The following is a 20,896-nucleotide window of genomic DNA, read 5'->3' as shown; positions in this document are numbered from 1 at the left end:
AGGAAATGCTACGATATCAGATAGTAAGGTAAGCGCCATCGGCGTCTTCTAAAAACGCGTCGGAACGAGAGTTATGTAAGACACGCAACATCCGACACGCGAGTAACGCGAATGATAACTATCCGTCAGCCTGGGTTGGATGATTACAGGTCCGCCCCCACCTTACAGATGCTCCACTACCTGAGCCCTGCGTCAAAACCCAACATAAGCGGGGTAGCTGTTTACTTTGCCAAACATCACTTCAACTTGACTTGTATTTATTTACACTGACACACGCCTTTGTTTATTCGTTCCCATACCAGTGCTTCAGGTTCTCTGGACGTCGCTTTCACAATGGGCAAAAAGAAGATTCTCGTAAGCTATGGGGTTGATATTGATGCCGTAAGTGTGGACGTACAAACTTCAACTGGAAGTGCTGACAACTGTAAAGGTTGCAGGTTGGCTTGGATCCTACGGAGGAGAGGACTCAACAAGTGATATCAGCAGAGGTCAGACTACCACTATTCTAAAATAGCAATGAAGTCTGATAACATGCAGGTCTATGGGCAGGTACTGTCGGTACACAACGTTTGTTGAAGCTCTTCGACAAGTATGGCATCAAGGTAAGAACTACTGGGCCTAGAGGGATGCTGTAGCCTGTGTCCTAACAATCCGATCCAGGCAACATGGTTCATCCCGGGTAATTCGACCTCACCTTTCCCTGGGCTTCGTTCCTGAAGTTCATTTTACTGATGAGCTAGGCCACTCCCTTGACACGTTCCCCGAAGACTGTGCTGCAGTCCGCGACGCAGGCCACGAAATTGGCCTTCACGGCTACTCGCACGAGAACCCAGCCGATATGACATTCGAGCAACAGCGGGATGTTCTTGACAAGACTTACAAGCAGCTGACAGAGTTTTGCGGCAAGCCCCCTCGAGGCTCGGTAGCGCCGTGGTGGGAGACGTCCCTGGAAGGCACTGACTTGCTCCTCTCCTATGGCATCGAGTACGACCACAGCATGTCTCACGAAGACCATAAATGTTATTGGCTACGGACTGGTGATGAGTGGACAAAGATTGACTACTCAAAAAACGCGGTTGACTGGATGAAGCCACTTACAAGAGGCAAGGAGACAGGCCTTGTAGAGATCCCTGGGTCATGGTACATCGACGATCTACCGCCAATGATGTTCATAAAGAACAGCGCGAACTCACACGGCTGGGTAAATCCTCGGGACGTCGAGCAAATCTGGATGGACCACTTCGACTTCTTCTATCGCGAGTATGATGAGTTCGTGTTTCCGATGACGATCCACCCTGATGTCAGCGGGCGGCCCCATGTTGTGCTCATGCATGAGCGAATTATTGAGCATATCAATAAGCATGAGGGTGTAGAGTGGGTGACGATGGAGCAGATGTGCGATGATTTCAAGAAGAACAATGTGCTGCCGAAGGATGCGAAGGTGCCAGCGCCGCCTGGTGAAATTTTAAGGAAGCAGAAAGCAGGCGAGGCGTACTCCTTGGTTGAATACAATGGACCGACAAATTTCAAGTAGTCATTTCAGCAAGTCTGTATCATCACAACATCCGTCCAAGTACCATCTCCATGTTCGCACCTGGGTCTGCGGCTTGATTCGTGGCAATGGTGAAAGGCCGTAGCCTTTAGCCGTAGTCGCTATGGCACCTCAATTGAGCTCGAACTTGAGCGATAACAATTTGACTTCGTTAGGCAACACACAGAGTCCACTCCTTCAAGCTTGACCTCGCTCTCGCGTCTGGTCGTGCTGGGACTCGAGTTCACCCATCGGGATGGTTCGGAACGCTCGGAACGACAACATCAGTGAGCTCTGCAATCCGCCCTCCCCCTCCCCCACTCTTACACCTCCAGCACACCCAGCCCACCGTAGCTGTACCGCGAACCACCACTTTGCAATCACAACCAGTATTCGGCCCGCTCTTAGCTCGATAAGCTTGCGCGCACCTCCTGCCGACAAGAGGGGAATTGTCAGCGCGATGTCATGCGTCATCGCCATCGATAGGTGGCGGCAGGTAGGGTCGGAGTGGGAGTGCTACACTGATCGTAACATCATATGTATAGCGTCGGGATACCTCGGGTCTTTAACGGATCTTGATTCTTTGACCGCTCTCTGCCCGACATACTTCTGACTCCTGTGCTTTGCTGATCGGTGACATCATGGCTCCTTCGAAACCGCAGGTCATTAAGCAAAAGCAAAGGGATCCGGCGAGCAAACTCGATGTAAGTTCAGGGCATGGAATTATCCAGAGACTATCGCTGATGGTCTGCGAAGGTTATCATTGTCGGTGCCGGACTGGGCGGTTTAGGAGCAGCCATCTCCATCCTGCTCGAAGGCCACAGTGTACAAATCCTCGAAGTCGCGTCAGAAATCGGAGAAATCGGCGCTGGAATCCAATGCCTTCCCAACTCCACACGCGTACTCATCTCTTGGGGCCTAGAAGATACCCTCTCTAAACTTGCCACTACGCCGCGATTGTGCAACATGATCGGGTGGAAAGGTCAGAAGATCTCGGACATGGACTTCTATGAGTATGAGGCCCAGTGTGGAACGCCGTTCTGGGACTTCCATCGTGCCAATCTGCATATGGCACTGCTGGAGAGGGCGCTTGAGTTGGGTGCGGTTTTGACAACGAATTCAAGAGTGATGGACGTTCAGTACAAGGCAAGCGGCGATTCGACAAGAGCCGTTGCTGTGTGTGCAGACGGGAAAAGATACCTGGCGGATGTGGTGGTGGGTGCGGATGGCATCAACTCGAAGTGCAGAGAGATTCTACTTGGTCATGAGGATCCACCACTGCTTACGGGCGATCTGGCGTATCGATTGCTGTTAGACACAGAGCAGATGATGAAAGATCCTGATTTGAGGGGTTTTGTCGAAGATCCCCAGGTCAATTATTGGATTGGACCTGATGCGCATGCCGGTAAAGTCGGACTTCATGTATCTATCCACCGCCAGACTAACACACTACAGTCAACTACGTGCTCCGTGGTGGCAAGCTTTTCAACATGGTTCTCTTGGTGCCCGACGACATGCCAGCTGGCGCCAATACGCTTACTGGCAACGTCGAAGAAATGCGCGCTTTGTATAACGACTGGGATCCTCGAATCCCCAAGCTGCTGGCTCTCTGCAAAGACGTCTTCAAGTGGCGCCTCATGATTCGACCTGGCCTGGACCCGACATGGTCCCATCCTTCTGCTGCGTTCACAATCTTGGGTGATGCTGCGCACGCTACACTACCATATCTTGCATCTGGCGCCGGGATGTCGCTCGAGGATGGTCATGTACTTGGTCTCTGCCTTGGCAAAATCAAAAATAAGAGCACGGCGGAGAAGAAGAAGGCACTCGACATCTACGAGCGCTGCCGTCGTGAGCGGACTGAGCGCGTAGTTTCGCGAGGCAATAGGCAGCAGTATCTGTACCATGTGCACGATGGCGAAGAGCAGCAGGAGCGAGATCGATTGCTGACCGAGTTTGCCAAGTTCAACGGCAAAGGCAAGGTCGAAAGGGATGAGTACGAGGCTGCGGGTTTGACAATCGAAATGGATCCGCTGGCATGGCGATGGGGCGGTGTAGGGAGTTGGCTGTTGATGTATGTTTGTGAAGATGATGTCCTGAGGCGGACAACGGAGTATGAGGCCGAAGCAAAGCTCTCAAGTCCAAAGGGAGCGAGTGAGGAAAGTATGAGGGCTGTCTTGTAAGAAGCCCGCGATTGAATTTCCAACTCAAAGTTGCAAGACATCAGTCTTTGCTCAATTGGCTGGGACTTACAGGAAGCCGAGCTGAACACTGGACTTCCAAAAACATAATCTCGTTTTCTCTTGTTTATCTTGGTGTAAAGTGCGGCTCGTCGTTCCCAAGAGAAGCATCATAGAATCTGATTGGCTCGTTGAGTGTCAACAACACCCACAACACTTGTCTTGTGTAACCACGTGACTCAGATCACATGATACTCTACTGTAACAGGCACTGCCCGGTGGGCAAGTGCACTTGCCTGAGAGCTGAGAGCTTGAACAACAAAACATCACACAAAACGACAACAGATAGCAATACACTGTTGATCACAGTCTCCGATCGACACTGCTCAAGCAGTTACATCTTGTCACTACTCCATGCCAACCTTTTCCCCACCCACTTGCGTCATCGTAGTCGCATGCCCCAATTTGACTGCAATTTGGACAAATCTAGAGGACCAAGCTATCGTCTATTTGTCGTCCGGCAGTATCTGCTTTGGGGACGGTGTTTCTCCAATCACAAACCAACGCACCTGCATGCCTTCTGAGGACCTATATACCGCAAGATCAGGAATGATGCATGCAAGAGACATCGTTTCGATCCAACATACGCGATATTCTCTCATGGGTCTCTTTGATGTGCATATGCAGATGCTCTACGGTGAAGGCAACAAGTCTTTTCAGCGCCTGCAAGAGGAGATCATCAGGAACACACCTGACGACTCTATATTCGCATGGCTTGCAGAAGATGCAGGGGTCTCCACCCTGCGAGGCATGTTTGCTCGATCTCCGAAGGAGTTCAAGACCTGTTCGGCAGTGATTAAAGGGGAACAGTCGTTCACGGTAGAAGCCAATCGCGGACTTCACCTCTTTGTCCCGCTTCAGCCCTTCATCTATGCGGCTAATGGGCTTCAACATCATTTCCATGTGGCACAGGTTAGTGCTAAGAACCATGGTTCGCCGATTGTGGTCACACTGCAATACCTGAATCCGAAAGCTGCTGACCGCGATGTTAAACAGGACCCTCTTGATCTGGGTCATGTCGAGTCGGCTGAAGCTCAAACAAAGTTTTCCAGAGTGCTCGCGAGCACATACGGATTTTGGGTCCCGGATACCAGCAAGGCCGCAATTCGGAATATTTACGTCCGGCAAGACCCTCTGATTCCACCTGGCTTTGAGTCGGCGCTTATGCGTTGCTTTCATTTCAGGCCCGGCGACAGCGGAGGAGATGGTCCTCAACACAGTATATATGCGGTATCCCTAAAGAATTTTTACAAATGGCGACATCATATTGTTAAAATACCTGAAGGCGTAGAGGATGTCGAATTCACTATGCTGAGTAAGGATCCTCAATAGGCATAGAAAAGAGTTTTCCAAAAGCAACTGAGTGACCGAGGTAAGGTGCCGATCAATACCACCACATCGTCGAATCGAACGACGTGGAATCAACCATCTTACTTCCTAACAGCAAGGACGAACAACCTTGGGTATCCCAACAGCACCTTTCCGTCCACCAACTGCGGATATGCTTCTTTCAACTTTTCCTCGTACGCTTTCAAATACTCCTGCTTTATATTCTCATCATCCATCCGCTGCAGGTACGGCTGCAGCCCCGTGCCTTTGACCCACTCGGCAATAGCATGCGCATCTTCCAGCACATGTCCATACTTCGTCCGCCAAATTTCCACCTTGTCCGCATGCGGCGCAAGGGCATTATAAAACTCATGCGGCGGCTCGATAGGATCCAGATCCGGCCTGCTCTTGTCAGCAAGGCGCCCAATCTGCGCATCCTCAAAGTACTTCGCCCACGGCTTGTCCTCTTGCTTCGCCACATCCCGCATAAGCGAGTGACTTAGCTCCTCGTAGTTGTCGGGAACCTGGATGGCAAGCACACCCCCCTTCTTCAGCGCCTTGAACAGTCGAGTCAACGTGTCGATCCGCGTCGGACTTCTCAGCCAGTGAAACACCGCGTTACTGAACAGTAAATCCACCTCCTCCCCGTCCTGCGGCTTGAACGATGCCAGATCACCCAACTCAAATTGCACATCCGGCAGCGCGGCGTGGGCCTTGGAAATCATGTCCGGGCTGGAATCCATACCCGAGATCTTCGCGCCGGGGAAGGTATCGAGGAGGACTTTCGTTGAGTTTCCGGGGCCGCAGCCGAGATCGTAGATGCGCGGGTTAGGAGTAGTGATGTATTGGGTTATCTGGTTGACGGTGTCGTAGACAGGGCGGGTACGTTCGTTGCCGAACTTGAGGTAGAGGGCTGCGTTCCAGTCCTTTTTGGAGGCTGCTGTGGCCATGGTGCGGATGGTGGTCGGGTTGATGAAATGTCTGAGGAATAAAGTCATGGGAGGGCTTCCGGAAGTCCGTGAGGGTGTGAGTGCAATAGCTTGGTAAGCTTGTCTGGGGATATATCGGGGTGAAGGGAGCTTAAGTACAGGTGTGGATACGCCGCACAATGAATGTCCGGAAGCCAATTGGGTGGAGCGGCCGCAGATAACAGATATTTCCGCATGCGTTACAATTGCCTGTGGATAAGAAGTTCGGTGGACAACATCTGGAGATCAATTAGAAGATAATTGAGGTGGTCTGCAGGTCTTGATGATGACGAATGTGGTCTGCAGGCCAGAAAAAAGGATCTAGACGGTCTGCAGGCCATCCAAGATTGGCGTGGCGCAAGAGGCGCAACCAATCGAATTCCTGGTCGCTGCGGGGATTGTACAATGTTACCCCGAAAGTCGAGCTCAATACGCCGCTTCTCCGTGTACAAATAAACTCCATTACATTAGTACAGACTCGGAGATTAGGATCTAGGAATACACAGAGAAAAAGTGATGGCTGGAAGCTGAGGTAAAGAAGACTCCAGGATTAATTGGCCCCGCCCATCTTGCCGGCTGTTACTTCCGAGTGTGCAGTGGTCGCGTTGCTGTACGCGATTGGCGCGTTGGGATCACTCGGAATGTGTGCAGTCTCGCTCGCGATGTCGATCCTGATCGAATCCAAGCTCGAGTCAGGAAGCTGTGTGCCATCGCCCTACACAAAGTCAGTAAAGAGCATCAAGGTCAAACTGGGGCTGGGTGAAAAACTCACTCCGTATATCTTCCACGACAACTTCTCCTTCAAAAACGGCACAACATCCTTGTCTTCAAGGCTCCGCAGGTTGCCAGCTTCGATCTGATCCAGCAGACTAGACGTCAGACTGACCGTACCGTGCAGCGTCATGTCATCAACGATCGCGCGTTCCGACAGCAACTCAACCTCATGGATCAGACGCTTGGCCTTGTCGTGGCCCGTCGGCAACATGACAGACCACATGCCAACGTTTGACGAGGCATCTGACGAAAAGTCGCCGACAAGAGAGAACTGCACAAGGAAGGTGGAAGGCAGATTGAGTGGCGCAGCTGACGTGTTTATCATCCAGTCTGTGTACTCTACCTCGTCAGCATCGAACACAGAGTGGTGCGTAACGCTGCCAGTATGTGTTGCTGTCAATCTTCCTCGGGTACTGCCACTGTACATCTGTGCGACTGTGGCTCCTGCCGATGCACTGCCGCTTGCTCGGGTCTCTGTGTAGTCGTAACCGAACAGCCGCCAGTCCATAGCTTCATTCGTTGTCCAGAAGCTTCCAGGGTTGCGACGGAACGGAAGGAGCGGCGTATCGCCATCCACTACGTCGTTGTCCTCCACGAAAACATTGCCAGCGCTACCGACGTTCGTGCGCTGGAGATGAACGCCGGGGTTCTGCGCCTGCCAGAGTGCAAAGAGGCGGTCGACATTCCTGAGAAGTGAGTGAGTGTCGGATCGAGACAGTGGTAAAAGAGAAGGCTCACGCGTGATGAAGCCAGAACAGCGGCTCATAAGACGAGTATTCGAGAGGCCACATGTGACCTCTGCCCCCATTAGCTGCGGAGTAGCCGCCGCCAACTACTCCATGTACCCACCCATGAACCTGCTCAATGGCTTCCCAGAACCCATTAAAGTTGGTTCTTCGAAATGCGACTGCTACTTGGTCTTGAATTTGGCGCCTCAGATTAGCGAAGCTCGCAATGAACTCGTTTTGGCGAGAATTTTCCCACGGGCTTTCTGATGCTGGCCAGCGGACTGTTCGATTCATTTGTCGAAACTGTGGCCAAGCGTCAATTCCTGTGTTACTTTGCTCAATTTCCTCCTTACCTTGTCTTCAAAGCCGTCCGGTATTGATTTGAAAGTGTACGCATAGAGTGGGTTCCAGATCTCGATGTTTCGTCCTTCAGGAGTGAACACTACGGTCGTTTCCGTGACGAAGAATCGGGGCACGTCGCCACTGCCATCTCCCAGAGACCAGTCCCAGTATGGGATTCGGAAGGAGTACGCTGCCCACTGGTAACGCTCCCTCTGATCTTCAGGTGCATGTGTGGCAAGGATTTGAATGCGTGCATACAGCTTTTGCTGTCTCATTGTTAGCGTACATGAGAAGTCTCGACATTCGCGATGCTACATACCTCGAACAGAGCGAGATACGGACGGTGCCATCCAAGGAATAGCGCCATACTATGAGGACAATAGCCCGTGCTGCCAATCTTGTGCGGTATACCTGGTGCATCGAGTACTGTCTTGTAAGGCCTACCGTGTATTTCTTCACAGCATACGTTAGATTGTGATTACAAGAGACTGGTTAGAAGACTCACTTGCAAGACCATAGTATGAAGAAGGGCTGTCCTCATCTGTGGTGTGCAGTTGATCGAGCGCTATGAGATACAAATTCCACTGATCAGGAAAGTTGGCCTGCATGTCGCGCACTTCGAGACGGAGGAAAGGGTTGCCTGGCACAAGTGTCAGCGAACAGTAGCTATTGAATGAACGACTCCTACCATTCTGATCTCTGGAGTCAATACCAGTGACGATGCCCTCAGTAGACTGTCTCTTATTCAAAGGGACTGTAGAAATGCAAGTCGTGACAGAAACGAGTGTGGAGGCTACAACTAGCCAAGAAGTCCACGATGCGAGCATGCTGGGAGGACGAGAGCCGCAAGAGCGTGGATACGGATCTGTAAATGATGTGTCAGACCCTTCTCCACGATGCAAAAGATCCTTAATGATGGAGATACTGACTGAACGCAGTGAAAGATGGGTAGCAGGGACGAACGGGAAATGAAGCTGGGGTAGGAGAAAAGCCCATGATCGCTCAAATTGCGCATCTTGTATTGGCACATCTCGTTGCCCGGACTACATGTGCAGGCCTGTACTGTCTTCCAAGCGTGATCGGTGGTCTTGATGATGTAGAGATGGAGTAAGGGTACGCTCATTGGTGTTGTTGCAATGGTAGCGAACGTTACCACGGGGAGGGGTCCGTAGCCGCATATGCTATGCTCTAGGAAAGCAACTTACTTGTAATCGTCGGGTCTTGGAATATGTAAGGCGAAGAATGAGCGAAAGATGGAGTTTGCAAGCGAGTGTAGTCAGAACAGTGGCGATGAAATTCGAGGTGAAGGCCGACGAAGTAGACTAAGTCCTAAAGCCTGTACACCTAAGCACGTGGCGAAACAATGATCATCGCGATCCTGAGTGACGACGGCGTTGACTTACCTGTTCATTTGACGGATACGTGCTTTTGTCGTCAAGTGTCGAAGGAGTACCGAGATGAATTCGCCCGTTCGAGCAGCAAGTGCTGTCGTGGAAACAGCAGAGCCTTCCCACAAAGTAGCCTTGTGTCTCCATCTTTGTGTGGTACGACGCACGTCTCGGATGTAGTGAGCGTGCAGCCGTTGTGCAACGCCACCATCAGTACTGGAATATGCGTGCGATTGCCAGATGTCAGATTACTGGTGTATTCAGGCTTTGGCTCATCACAGCACACGCAGCCGATCAGTAGGATGCGTTCAATATATGATAATTTGCCCACACTCATGCAAATAGTATGTACATGGATCTATTGGTTGATAGATTACGTTGCACAACGCGTGAGGATCCTCAAGTTGTGCGACAGAACAATGGCGCTTTAACAGTTGTTGGAACGTGTCAGAGCGCAAACCGGCGCGAAGTGAACAACGCAATCGATTAACAACTTGCTATGGCCTTGAGGACCTGAGAAGAGAAGTGCGCCAAGCTTGAAGCACAGGACAAAGTTGGAGAAGATTAACAAGGTCTGATCTGTTGAGAGAAGTCCTCTATTGGTACTTCATAACGCTGGGATCATGAGATTTTCGGTTAACTATGCAGTCGGCCGTAAATGTAGCGCTGTGCGTCTGTAGCACAGAGTGCAACCTTTCCGATAAGCTATCGCCTTATAGCCTCACCATTTCGTGATTCATGCCATTCGTAACATCGTCGCCTGAGCTCAAACCTGCCCATCACCTTCCGTGCGTGCTTTCAAATATCGTTGTAGCCGAGGAGTCTCTTTGGCAGACCCTTGTCCGCCACAGCCCAAGCCCAAGCACGTCCTGCCTCACCGCACCATAGCGCCGAGGGATCATCCGACTTTTCTAACATGTGATCTTTCGCCATGGACTTGATCTCGTGGCCGGTAGTGTAGGTCAAGAAGTGCTCAAATTGCTCGTCCTCCAATGCCAAAGCGTTGCCGGTGATGCCGTGACACAGACAAGGCTCTTTGGTCAAGAGACCCCGTTCCCATATACAGTCTCTTGCTTTCGAAATGACCCTATCGATACGGTCTACAATGTCAGGGAAGTATGGGCGAATGGAGAGCAGTGACGAAACGACCCCGGGAGCACCATGGCAGACCTGCACGAGACGGTCTTTGCCCGGCGGAAGAGAGGAAGGAAAGTTGCCGCTCTCATATTGGTAGCTGAGTAGGACTGTCAGCTCGGCCTGGAGCTTAGGCGCCCATGAATTGTCAGTGAGGACGATTTGCGTGATGATACCGATTGCCCCGTGCACAGCACCGATGTACGCCTTGCCATGCCACTTCCACGGCCGCGGGCTTTCCATGATGTTGGCAATGATCTCATCGGCGGTATCCTCAATAAGCTCAGTGATCTCCTTGCTGTCTTTGAACGCCCCGCGCACCAATCGTAGTAGGTAGAGATAGCCAGCACGTCCGTACAACCACTCGTTCGCAGCTTCTGGCTCAATCAGTACGGCCGCGTGATCGCAGAGCTCCTGCGCGGTGTCTTTATCTTTCGCAGTCACGGCGTACAGAGCCAATAAGGACATGATGTCGTTTGAGACGCCACATTTGCTCGGTGATGGCACCGGGAACTCTTTGATGTTTGCTTGTGCTTGCTCAATGTATGCTGCCGACCACGTGTTCAATGGGTAATCGTCCAGCTTCAGATCCGGATACTCAAGGTGCAGAGCGTAGAAGAGGTAGGCCACAGAGATAGGTCCGTAGTAGAGTCCGCCGCCGGGTGAGATCTTGTGTGGTGGATAATCGGTAATCAGGCGTTCTAGTGACGCTAGCAGCTGCTTGTGAGGGTCCCGTCGTCCCAACGAAGCATCATTGCGAAAGTAGCGGGGTAAACTCTTGGGTTGCGTCTGCGCTGCACCTGCAGTGTTCACGTCTGGTTCCGACATGGTGTTGATACTTGTACGAAGGTCTTGAGCGGTTGAGAAGTTGCAAAGCCGATGATCCACCGCAAATTTGAGAATCGACGCGTCGCGCTACCTCGCTGCCTGGTCCTGGTCCTGGCTTCAAATCGAAGATGACGTCAGCGGGGCATCGTCAACAGGTCAGGCGACGGTCAACAGTCAAGGCGAACGCGCATACACGTCGTAGTGGCGGAGAGGGAGAGAGTCGCTAAGTTTCAGATGTTTTGTGCCAAGCAGTGTCGAAACGCTTGGGCAGCTGCGAGAAAGGCGAGTCGGGCAGCGACCGCCAGCTGGTCACGTGCGTATTGAGCACTCTCGCCTTTTACGCGCTTGTGGTATCATGCTGCAATCACTGTGTATATTCTATGATCTCAGAAAAGAGCCTGTCTTCGTTGTGGGGTATCAAGATGAGCGATTATCGTCCGCCGTCATGCGCACAATTTGGGGCCGTCCGATTCAACTTGAAAAGCATCTGAATCAGCCGATTCGTGGACATTCATACATTGCGTGCGCTGGTGTTGCTTGCAGGCAGCTCAGCGAAAAGGATATGCCTCGGTGTCGCCTCGCCCATCTCAGCTGTAGGGATGACCTCCCTGCTATCGAGCTGGTGCGCGAACTTCTGCTTTGTCCCTATTAGTCCCGCAAACCTTGAAGGTTGCGGCTCCTGGCAATCTATCACCTGTCAATACAAGAGTAACTATGTGACTCAAGTTCTCGGATATACTTGCCGGGAAGCTGCGGTGACATGTCACATCCGACGTGCGGCGATGGATAGACTGCCGCTTTGTAGACTTTCGTGCGCTTCCGGTGCCGCAGGTAGAGGACCAACCCAGCTATCATCGCGATAAGGATTACGCCTCCGAGAACAGCACCCACGAGGGCAGCTGTTGGTACTGAGTTATCGTCTAGGTGTGAAGGTTTTGGCGATTCCGTTGCTATGACACCAGATATTGAGGTGGCAAGATCAGAAGCTGAAGACCGAGACGTTGGTATTGAGAAAGAAGCTGCGTTTGTTGAGAAACTTGCCGAAGTTGATGAAGGCGTTGCAGAACTTGTCAGGACAGAGATTGTTGTCGATGCACTTGAGCTAGACGCTGGATTGATATTAGATACTCAGCCTCGTCAACGGGAAGAGCTCAGCTACTACGTACATTCACTAGGCGTTCTGTCCTTATCTGGAGGACACCCCACCCCAGGATTGCATGCTTCGACCAAGCAGCATCCAACGAAGCCTTGACTGCAGCTGTAGAAGACACCGCCATTAGGACAACTATCATCGCGCTGCAGACTTTGTGAGCTCATGACGATCGGTGATATTCAGGACTCTTTGAATCAGCTCAAGATGGGAAGATGGTAAAATTGACTTCACCAGCGAAAGGCCTTGAAGCGCAAGCCTGCTAGAGCAAGCAGCGAGCAGCGAGCATCAAGCAGTAATCATTGACGTTATGTTTGCAGTCCATCGGAGAGAACAAGGTGGCGCAAGGCTGTCATGATGCGGAAGCTCGTGCGCAAACAAAGTGTTGTAGTTTAAAGTTGGTCACCAAGGGATGTGGGTGTGCTCCGCGTGGCTGATGGCTTGACTTGAAACGTCGATCCTGCTGCGCCGGATGATGAAAGAGGTTGGATGAGATGGAACATCTAAATTTACACGGTCGATGCAGAGTGTGGGGGCACCTGAAATTGCGTCTTGACTGCAGATCCTTTGTCCTTTGCATTCAAGCAGCAGCTGCTGGCAAGAGCTTGTGTGGCCTCTTTCTCGTATTGTAAGTTCGGCACTCCCCCGTACAGACGGACTGATATCTCTTGGACTTGTACTTTTTCTTGACCGTGGTATCGATCGTGGCTTCAGAGCCCGAGTAGCTAGACGGCATCATTGAGCTCGAAGGCTGTAGATTAGCAGACAAGTTCAGACTTACGATTTCATGCATCGTACTTGGGCGTCGATCGATTGTCGATTGCTGCAGGAGATTGGCGATATTGATGAAGAGGATTCCAATAGAGTAGCGCAAGCTTCAAGCCATTTCTGTGTAGTGAATCAATCTCCAGGCCGCCGACAGAGTCCTGGAAGTTGAGTATGCACATCCCAAATGAGGTTCAGGTTTCTGCTCTACGATCTTCTTCTCGTTTGCAGGATACTATAGCAGGCGCAATTGAGTGTCCGCTTCCTTTGTGATGTTATCGAAGAATTTGTCACCGAGATTCGTGGCGAGCCCCATCCAATGACGGGGATAATCGCTCTTCCGGGATGCCATGCTAGACCAAATCCTGACCGCTGTCGAAGAGTTTGGATTTGCTTCGCTACAACGCGTTCGTCATCAGTCTGGTGACGATGAGCAAGGGCGAGAGTGGGGTTTGTCGATGACTAAGCGACCCTGCAACATGTGCTCGCATCGGCTCACGCGTTCGACATGCTCCCCTTCACTCGTACTCAAGGCAACATGATTCCCTTGTTCAGTGCGGCTTCACTACCAACGTTTTCTAGAAGTCCCTGTGTTCACTCACCTTCTCAGCACAGCTATGATGCTGTCAAGTAGGAAAGCCCACGCACTGCTCCTCACGCTCGCCACGCTAGCTTCTGCTACACCCGCCTCTGCGAATGTCCGCCATGCGCTCATCCTTGGACAAGACTTGCCCTCTCTCTCGTCTGCCGGGTTGAACTCCACGCACCCCTGCGATTTTGCGCTGAAAATATACGAGGAAGCAAGGACTGAAGCTGAAGATGCTCGATGCTGTCTATCTTCGCGATGCTGCATGTAGTCGATGCGATTGGCTGCCGTACCGCAAGGGTACCACGCGATTGGTCGAGCCGCGGCGCGCTAGCGACTACCGCGCTGGGAAAGTCGCTGCGAGGTAACGCGCTGGTGACGAGAGGGGGACTGGTGCAAGAGGGTTGCTATCAAACCGAGCCAGTCTCTGGTCTTGATGCTGTGCTGACGCCTAACGTGTCGCGCTCGGTTGCTCAAAGATCTGGGGCTCGGATTGTCTGACCAGCGAAGTGAATAGATCTGAACAACGGGCCGCACACGTACATGATATAAGGAGTCGGTAGCTGCAGCATTTGAACCTCGTTGCCACAGATCGGGCAGCCTCACCACAGGCCGACTTAGCGCAATCCGGTTCCTAAGCCTCGCCGCCCAAAGGCACTGGAACACCACCAACACTGCGACAATGTCTGGGCTCCTTGGATACTTCAGCTGGGACAGGACCAAGACTGCAGATCCAAAGATCAGAGAGCAGGCCGAAGAGAAGCGACAACCCGTGCGCGCGCTGCCTGCATCATGGTACACGTCCCCTGACATGTACGAATTCGAGCGCCGCGCTGTCTTCGCCAACCGCTGGCTCTTCATGACGACCGAATTGCGCCTCCCGAATGCCGGTGACTACGTCCGCTACCAGTTTGCAGGATACGATGTGATTATCATCCGCGACCAGGACAATGAGATTACGGCTTTCCACAACACATCGAAGCAATCCCACAAAACACTGATTGAAAACGACACAACAGAGGCCTGCGGGAACATCGATCTCGCCAGCTTCCCAACCAGCCCTGATGCTGTGTTCCCCATCCACGTCCACATGGACCGCAACGGCTTCATCTGGATCAACCTGGACGCCTCGTCCCCGCCGTCGATCCCGTTTGACGAGTGCTTCAACGACGTGGACGTGCAAGCGCGCTACGCTTCGCTCGACTTCAGCGCCTACAATCTCCACCACATCTCCACGCTGCGCGCGACGTACAACTGGAAGGTCGCCGCCGACAACTTCAACGAGTGCTACCACTGCCCGACAACGCACGCCGACATACCCGCCTTCCTGGACCTAGCCACCTTTGACTCGGCGCTGCGCGACAGCCACATACAGCACTTTTGCGCGCCGACGCCGGACCAAATCGCCCTCGGCGTGAACGTGCACAGCACGTACTTGTTCCCCGCGGCCTCGCTGACGGTCGGCGCGCACTTCCTCATGGTGCAGAAGTTCCTGCCGACGTCAGCAGGCTCGTGCATTGCGCACTACGAGATCTTCCGCGGTCGGCACAGCAGCGACGAGGATTTCCACCGCATTGCGGATATGTACGCGCGCGTGATGCAAGAGGACAAGGTGCTGTGCGACGCCGCGCAGCGCAATCTGGCGCGCGGGGTGTTCGGCGCGGGACTGCTGCATCCCGTGTTCGAGAAGGCGCCGGTGTTCTTCCAGCGGCACTGCCGCGCGGTGGTGCGGGCGCACTGGGACAGGGAGGAGAGGGAGGGGCGGGCGGTGCATCCTGCGATGCGGGATGGCCTTTGCTTTGGACCGGTGCATGGGGCTGGGGTTGAGGCGGGTGGAGGATCGCTGTGGAGACGGCGGGAGGAGGAGAATCTATGATCGTTTCCCGGCAGACCAATCTCCACACGCCGTGACCGAGAGTATGAGATGTCCGTGACCGAGAGTATAAGATGTCTGTAACTGAGAGTATGAGATGTCCGTGACTAAGAGTATAAGATGTCTGTGACCAAGAGTATAAGATGTCTGTGACTAAGAGTATGAGATGTCTGTAACTGAGAGTATGAGATATCTGTGACTAAGAGTATAAGATGTCTGTAACTAAGAGTATAAGATGTCTGTGACTGAGAGTATGAAATGTCTGTGACTGAGAGTATGAAATGTCTGTGACCGAGAGTATGAAATGTCCGTGACCAAGAGTATGAAATGTCCGTGACCGGTAGTGCCGGGACGAAACCCCACGGCTGCGCTTAAAACGACACAAGGCAAGGCAGACAGGCGAGGCAGGCCGAGGTGGTATGAACAGCAGCCCAGCGATTGCGACCAGGAGAAGAGCGAGCCAATTAGGGAGTTACATCGTATCACATCGTATCAATCGTATCACGTCGACTCACCGTCCGCGTCTCACAACGCTTACAAGCCAGAGCAAATTCAACAGTAACGCACACCCTCCACCCACGAACGACTACACTACACACTCACGCCTGCGACCCCTCCCCTCCTTCCGCTTCTCCCTCTCCCCTCCTTCCGCTCCTCCCCCTCACCCCGGCCCACCACTCCCTCACATCCCTCGCATGCTCCTTGTACACATAGACGCCCGCATTCGCCAGCCCAATAAACTGCGTCGAGCTCTGCAAAACAGTAAGCGCGCGCACATTATGCCCCATGCCCTCAGCGATGCGGTTCGCAATGCCCGGGATCCACAGCACCAGGTACGTCACCGGGTACATGTTGAGCAGGAGCATGCGCCAGATCTCGCGGTCGACTTTGATCTCGTGGTCGTGGCGCGGGCGCGCGGGTATCGCAGTGAGGGAGGGGGGGCGTTTTTCGAGGTGCACGAGGATGTGGGTCGAGGTCGGGGAGGTGGGGGTGTCGGGGTGCACGGTGCTGTACGGATCCTGGTCGGGGGCCGTGTGGGGGGCCGTGTGGGGGGTCGTGTTGTGGGCCGTGTCGAGGGGCGTGTCGCGCGCAAAGCTGAAGCTGCTTCTTGCGCGGCGGTGGTGTTTGGGTCGGCTTGGCCAGGGGCGGTCGGCGGCCGAGTCGACGCTGATGCGGGGGGTGAGGCCGCAGCCGGCGAGGACGGCGCTGTCGCGCGGTCTGTGGTCGAGCGTTCTGTACGGGACGTCGCTGGGGATGCTGCAGCTGATATTGGAGAGGTTCTGGGGGCGCAGGCGGCGGCTCATGTAGACGAAGACGTAGATGTATGTGCAGAGTGAGATGAAAAAAATGGCAAAGCGCCAGCCGTGATTGAGGGTGTAGCGCTGTCGCAGGTACTGCTTTTCGATCCAGCACCAGTTGCCGGAAACGGGCCCGTAGTAGTGCTTCCGCCATGCGAAGAGGCCTGCGCGTGTTAGTGGGATAGCTCGAGGGCGGGGACGACGTACTGGTGCACAGCGGCACGATCCAGATGCAAAGGCATATGAGTGCCTTGGTGGCGGTGGAGGCATAGATGACAAAGGAGCGTAGCTGGATGGTGAGCAGCGTAATGAGCGTGATGGCGAGTATGGAGAAGTCGACGGCCTGGAGAGGTTAGACGCCAACGTGACAGACGACTGTGGAGGTGGTCAACGGACCTGCACCGAGAACTGACCGGCCCAGCCGTTCACTTCGCAGGCGGTGCCTGGCAGCAGCGGTCTGCGTCTTGCGACTGCGGCACTGCCAGAGATGGAGTTGTTCAGACTGTTAAGGAACTCTTCCCGAGGTCAGCTGTGTTGGGTGCAAACGATTCTGGCGGCCCTACCAGCTACCGTGAGATTCAAGATCAATGCATAGCGGAAGTCGCGCCTCTTTCTGCCGCGGGCGAAGATCCAGAGCAGTATGACGGTGGTTGTCGCAACGAGAGAAAGTAAGCTACCCGTCAACGTAGGTATGGAGCTTGCTGGATCCCAGGCAAGGACCGCCTGTGACGAGGAGGTCGCCATCGCTGTCGCAGCATCACGCACAGCGTGGCTCATATTGGGGAGGTCATGAAAACGAAGAGAGTGGTGAAGAGGAAGAGAGGGGTGAAGACGAAGGGAGGGGTGAAGAGGAAGAGAGAGGTCAAGACAAAGGGAGAGGTCAAGACGAAGAAAGAGGTCAAGACAAGAACCGAGTGGGTCGAGACAGGAACCGAGTAGAGTTGGGAAGCGGATATGACAGCAGAACCGGGGGCCCCGGAGTCTGGCACCAACGGCCAAGCGGCCTGTCAGATTGCTTATAGATGCGAGGGTCAAGCCAAGTTTCCTGAGCGTGGAGTTGGGCCCTGCACGAGTCATGCGTGTGGTGGGTTTCGAGTGTTGCTCGGGGCCCGGTCAGAGGCGCTAGCACAGCCGCGCGAGCCTCAGTATTCACCACCACTGACAGGCTCCTCACTGGCATTGTTTGCCCAATTGTGGTTGACGGGGATGGACTTTACTGCATGGTGGCGTTGTTCTGCAAGGGCACGGTACGCTCGTGAAACAACATCGGCCCTTCTTTTGTGATGCGACGGGTGCAATTTTCCGCGTCGAGGTTAGGCCGCAGGGTCAGACTTGAGCGCGTCGGAGGAGTGACGATCAATGGGCTCCCGTAGGCTCCCGCGGCGAAGGACCGAGCAGGATCGCGGACACGAGCGGGTCCTACACTCGGGGTGGGAAAGGGCGAGATTAGCTGTTACGGATCGAGGCAGCGAGGGCAGGGCCGGGCAGGATGAGACAGACAGAAGGATGCAGCAGCACGAGGAGACGGAGACGAGAATATGCGGCGGTACGAGAGGACGGAGACGGCATGTGCAGCGCTAGAAGACAGACGGCATGTGCAGCGCTAGGAGACGACAGACAGAACAGGCAGCGCTAGGGGACGACAGACGGAACAGGCAGCGCTAGGAGAAGATGAAAAAGACGGAGAAGACGGAAAAGACGAAAAAGACGAAAAAGACGAAAAAGACGGAAAAGACGAAAAAGACGGAAAAGACGAAAAAGACGAAAAAAGACGAAAAAGACGGAGACAAAAGGAGGCGAGAGTATTGGTCTTGATTGAATGTAATCTGACAGTGGGTGCCGTCGAAAGGCGCCATGCAATTATAGCTCTCTGCACAACGGCTGGTGTGGCGTGCGTGCGGCTCTTCCTGGCCGAGCGCGGGGGTTCCTGGACGGCTGTGGCTCGGGGCGGTCGGGGGTGGGGCGCGAGCGAGTGACGTGCAGGGCTCAGGCGAGTGGGCGCACGAGGAATCGGTCCTCGGTGGCGGGGTAGGCGCTGCCTCGTCGCGGTCATCGCAGACGGTCCTCTGGTGGGCGTTAGCGGTGTGGGCACGTGAGCGGCAGGAGCACGCAACGCACGCATCTTGGTGAGCTCGTCCAGGATGGCCTGCAGCGAGTCCGTGTCCATTTTCTCGGCGAGCGAGGGGATGAGGGTGGTGGCCTCGTCGGCCGAGTCGGGGGTGAGGGTGCCTGCACAGTCAGCAAACAAGACGACGAGGGGAGGGAAGAGGGAGAGGGAAGAAGGGAGAGGGAAGGGGAAGGGAGAGGGAAGAAGGGAGAGGGCAGATGGAACAAGGACGATGAAAGAAAAAAGAAAAAAGAAAAAAGAAAAAAGAAAAAAAGGCAAGAGGGCGACGCACCCAGCAAGGCCTTTTCGACCGTCGTCAGCTCCGGGTGGGTGTCGAACATGGCGTTGATGGCGTGCAGGCTCTCCTCCTCCTTGTAGCGGGCAAAGTTGTCAAAGTAGTCGAGGAAGTGGGTAATGGTCGGGTTGTCGTTGTGGATGCGGTCGCGCAGCGGGTTGCTCTCGGGGTCCTTGTTCTTGCGGCCCTTGTGCACGGCGGTGACGACGGCGCGGGCCTCGGAGACGGACAGCGCGTGCACGTCGTCAAAGTCGCCCAGCTTGATCTCGTTGCCCATTTCCTCGTCCTGCGCGACGGGCGGCTTGGGGCGCGACACGAGCCGCGGCGGCTTGGGGTAGTCGACGGGCGGCGGCCGCGCGGCGTTGGGGTTGGTGCTCTCGCCGTAGTCCATGGCGATGACTGGTGGTGGGTGACTGGTGGTGGGTGACTGGTGGTGGACGACTGGTGGTGGACGACTGCTTGTGGGTGGATGACTGCCTGTGGACGACTGGCGGTGGGCGACTGGCGGTGGACGACGGCTTGTCGAGGTGGTGTGGATGGCCGATGGGCGTGGAAGCCGTCGGGGTGCAGTGCGTGGAAGCCGCCGGGGTGCAGTGCGTAGAAGCCGTCGGGGTGCAGCGTGTGCAGCGTCGGGTGAGGCTGCGCGGTCAACGACTGCTTTGTCGCGTCGCGGTCGCTGCAGGCACCACACGCAGAGAAGCGCAGACGCGGGGAGAGCCGAGTGGCTCGCCGAAGCCCGCCTCGCCCGTAGTGACAACGTAGGGCTGCTGGGGCGGCGTTGCTTGGACAGGCGACTGCACTGTTACACGAGCGCCGTCAACAGCTCGGCCGCTCATCCGCCCATCCGCCCATCCGCCCCCTACTTGGTACATGGCATCTACTATTCCCGTGCACTGCTCCTGATTCACTGCTCCTGATTCTCTGCCCCCGACTCACTGCCCCCGATTCTCTGCCCCCGACTCACTGCCCCCGATTCACTGCTCCCGATTCACTGCCCCCGATTCGCTGCTCCCGATTCGCCGCTCCCACCAACACTGCCCCGATTCACTGCCCTGATTCACTGCTCCCACCAACACTGCCCTGACTAAGCCCGTGTCGCGAGCGGAGCCATCGCTAGCTGCCGTGGACGTATTGCGTGTGACAAGTGTGCATGGACGTCCGACGTTGTGGACCGCCGCCAGCCTCGCCGGCCAACCTCACTGACCGGCCAACTTCACTGCACCCCCTCGCACCGCCCTCCCGCGCCGCACACGCAACCCGTCCCTCCGCCGCCGCGACCGCGCTGCCGTGCCCGTCCTCTTGTCGTCCGGCTGCCCTGGCGGTGCCCGCTCGCCGCGAACCGTCTTCAATTGCACCGCGCGCTCTCCCCCTCCGCTTCGCCGGCTGCCGCCCCCGGCGCGCCCTGCCGACTGCGAACGCATGGTGACAGCCTCGCAGCCCGCTCCAGCCGACATTGTACATAGCACCCACCTGCGCCACGCCACGGCTCGCCGTCCACACGCCCCGCGTCCGCGTCCGCGTCCGCGTTCGCGCCCGCCGCCCGCCTCACCGCTAGTCGTC

The 20,896-nt window shown here is 54.8% G+C and overlaps 11 protein-coding genes across 11 annotated transcripts; 4 read left to right on the top strand and 7 right to left on the bottom strand.

Annotated features, from left to right (window-relative positions):
* The first annotated feature begins 52 nt into the window (after positions 1-52).
* On the top strand, positions 53-1,594 carry M421DRAFT_258656 (polysaccharide deacetylase family protein). Its single transcript, XM_033588665.1, has 5 exons — positions 53-381; positions 431-488; positions 538-602; positions 661-679; positions 741-1,594. The coding sequence occupies exons 1-5, from the start codon at positions 334-336 to the stop codon at positions 1,532-1,534; spliced, it is 984 nt and encodes a 327-aa protein (XP_033445550.1). The 5' UTR covers positions 53-333; the 3' UTR covers positions 1,535-1,594.
* Positions 1,595-1,860: 266 nt separating this feature from the next.
* Positions 1,861-3,921, top strand: M421DRAFT_423845 (FAD binding domain-containing protein). The gene is made up of 3 exons (XM_033593580.1): positions 1,861-2,235; positions 2,288-2,936; positions 2,987-3,921. The coding sequence occupies exons 1-3, from the start codon at positions 2,173-2,175 to the stop codon at positions 3,712-3,714; spliced, it is 1,440 nt and encodes a 479-aa protein (XP_033445549.1). The 5' UTR covers positions 1,861-2,172; the 3' UTR covers positions 3,715-3,921.
* A 1,280-nt stretch (positions 3,922-5,201) lies between these two features.
* Positions 5,202-6,050, bottom strand: M421DRAFT_70174 (trans-aconitate 2-methyltransferase; the record flags this gene model as incomplete). Its single annotated transcript, XM_033596682.1, has 1 exon — positions 5,202-6,050. The coding sequence occupies one exon, from the start codon at positions 6,048-6,050 to the stop codon at positions 5,202-5,204; it is 849 nt and encodes a 282-aa protein (XP_033445548.1).
* A 568-nt stretch (positions 6,051-6,618) lies between these two features.
* On the bottom strand, positions 6,619-8,739 carry M421DRAFT_7989 (tyrosinase; the record flags this gene model as incomplete). The annotated part of the gene is made up of 8 exons (XM_033597506.1): positions 6,619-6,783; positions 6,841-7,528; positions 7,581-7,640; positions 7,692-7,873; positions 7,924-8,178; positions 8,232-8,365; positions 8,418-8,552; positions 8,601-8,739. 8 exons carry the CDS (start codon positions 8,737-8,739, stop codon positions 6,619-6,621), a joined length of 1,758 nt encoding a protein of 585 aa, XP_033445547.1.
* A 1,128-nt stretch (positions 8,740-9,867) lies between these two features.
* Positions 9,868-11,439, bottom strand: M421DRAFT_258624 (uncharacterized protein). Its single transcript, XM_033588664.1, has one exon. The coding sequence runs from the start codon at positions 11,260-11,262 to the stop codon at positions 10,099-10,101; it is 1,164 nt and encodes a 387-aa protein (XP_033445546.1). The 5' UTR covers positions 11,263-11,439; the 3' UTR covers positions 9,868-10,098.
* Positions 11,440-11,607: 168 nt separating this feature from the next.
* On the bottom strand, positions 11,608-12,671 carry M421DRAFT_258582 (uncharacterized protein). Its single transcript, XM_033588663.1, has 2 exons — positions 12,429-12,671; positions 11,608-12,371 (listed from the first exon to the last, which is right to left on the bottom strand). The coding sequence occupies exons 1-2, from the start codon at positions 12,577-12,579 to the stop codon at positions 11,953-11,955; spliced, it is 570 nt and encodes a 189-aa protein (XP_033445545.1). The 5' UTR covers positions 12,580-12,671; the 3' UTR covers positions 11,608-11,952.
* A 159-nt stretch (positions 12,672-12,830) lies between these two features.
* On the bottom strand, positions 12,831-13,428 carry M421DRAFT_423842 (uncharacterized protein). Its single transcript, XM_033593579.1, has 2 exons — positions 13,194-13,428; positions 12,831-13,137 (listed from the first exon to the last, which is right to left on the bottom strand). Exon 1 carries the CDS (start codon positions 13,357-13,359, stop codon positions 13,198-13,200), a length of 162 nt encoding a protein of 53 aa, XP_033445544.1. The 5' UTR covers positions 13,360-13,428; the 3' UTR covers positions 12,831-13,137; positions 13,194-13,197.
* A 1,017-nt stretch (positions 13,429-14,445) lies between these two features.
* M421DRAFT_70228 (uncharacterized protein) lies at positions 14,446-15,639 on the top strand (the record flags this gene model as incomplete). Its single annotated transcript, XM_033596686.1, has 1 exon — positions 14,446-15,639. The coding sequence occupies one exon, from the start codon at positions 14,446-14,448 to the stop codon at positions 15,637-15,639; it is 1,194 nt and encodes a 397-aa protein (XP_033445543.1).
* A 596-nt stretch (positions 15,640-16,235) lies between these two features.
* On the bottom strand, positions 16,236-17,678 carry M421DRAFT_70201 (uncharacterized protein; the record flags this gene model as incomplete). Its single annotated transcript, XM_033596684.1, has 5 exons — positions 16,236-16,740; positions 16,876-17,098; positions 17,142-17,277; positions 17,331-17,449; positions 17,498-17,678. 5 exons carry the CDS (start codon positions 17,676-17,678, stop codon positions 16,236-16,238), a joined length of 1,164 nt encoding a protein of 387 aa, XP_033445542.1.
* Positions 17,679-18,983: 1,305 nt separating this feature from the next.
* M421DRAFT_7985 (uncharacterized protein) lies at positions 18,984-19,727 on the bottom strand (the record flags this gene model as incomplete). The annotated part of the gene is made up of 3 exons (XM_033597505.1): positions 18,984-19,000; positions 19,053-19,163; positions 19,334-19,727. The coding sequence occupies 3 exons, from the start codon at positions 19,725-19,727 to the stop codon at positions 18,984-18,986; spliced, it is 522 nt and encodes a 173-aa protein (XP_033445541.1).
* A 620-nt stretch (positions 19,728-20,347) lies between these two features.
* Positions 20,348-20,867, top strand: M421DRAFT_258374 (uncharacterized protein). The gene has a single exon (XM_033588661.1). The coding sequence runs from the start codon at positions 20,487-20,489 to the stop codon at positions 20,760-20,762; it is 276 nt and encodes a 91-aa protein (XP_033445540.1). The 5' UTR covers positions 20,348-20,486; the 3' UTR covers positions 20,763-20,867.
* The last annotated feature ends 29 nt before the right edge of the window (positions 20,868-20,896 follow it).

This window comes from Didymella exigua, assembly GCF_010094145.1.
Source record: "Didymella exigua CBS 183.55 unplaced genomic scaffold M421scaffold_30, whole genome shotgun sequence".
NCBI lineage: Eukaryota > Fungi > Ascomycota > Dothideomycetes > Pleosporales > Didymellaceae > Didymella > Didymella exigua.
The sequence above is the reverse complement of the archived record's forward strand: the minus strand, read 5'-3'. Positions and strand labels throughout refer to the sequence as shown.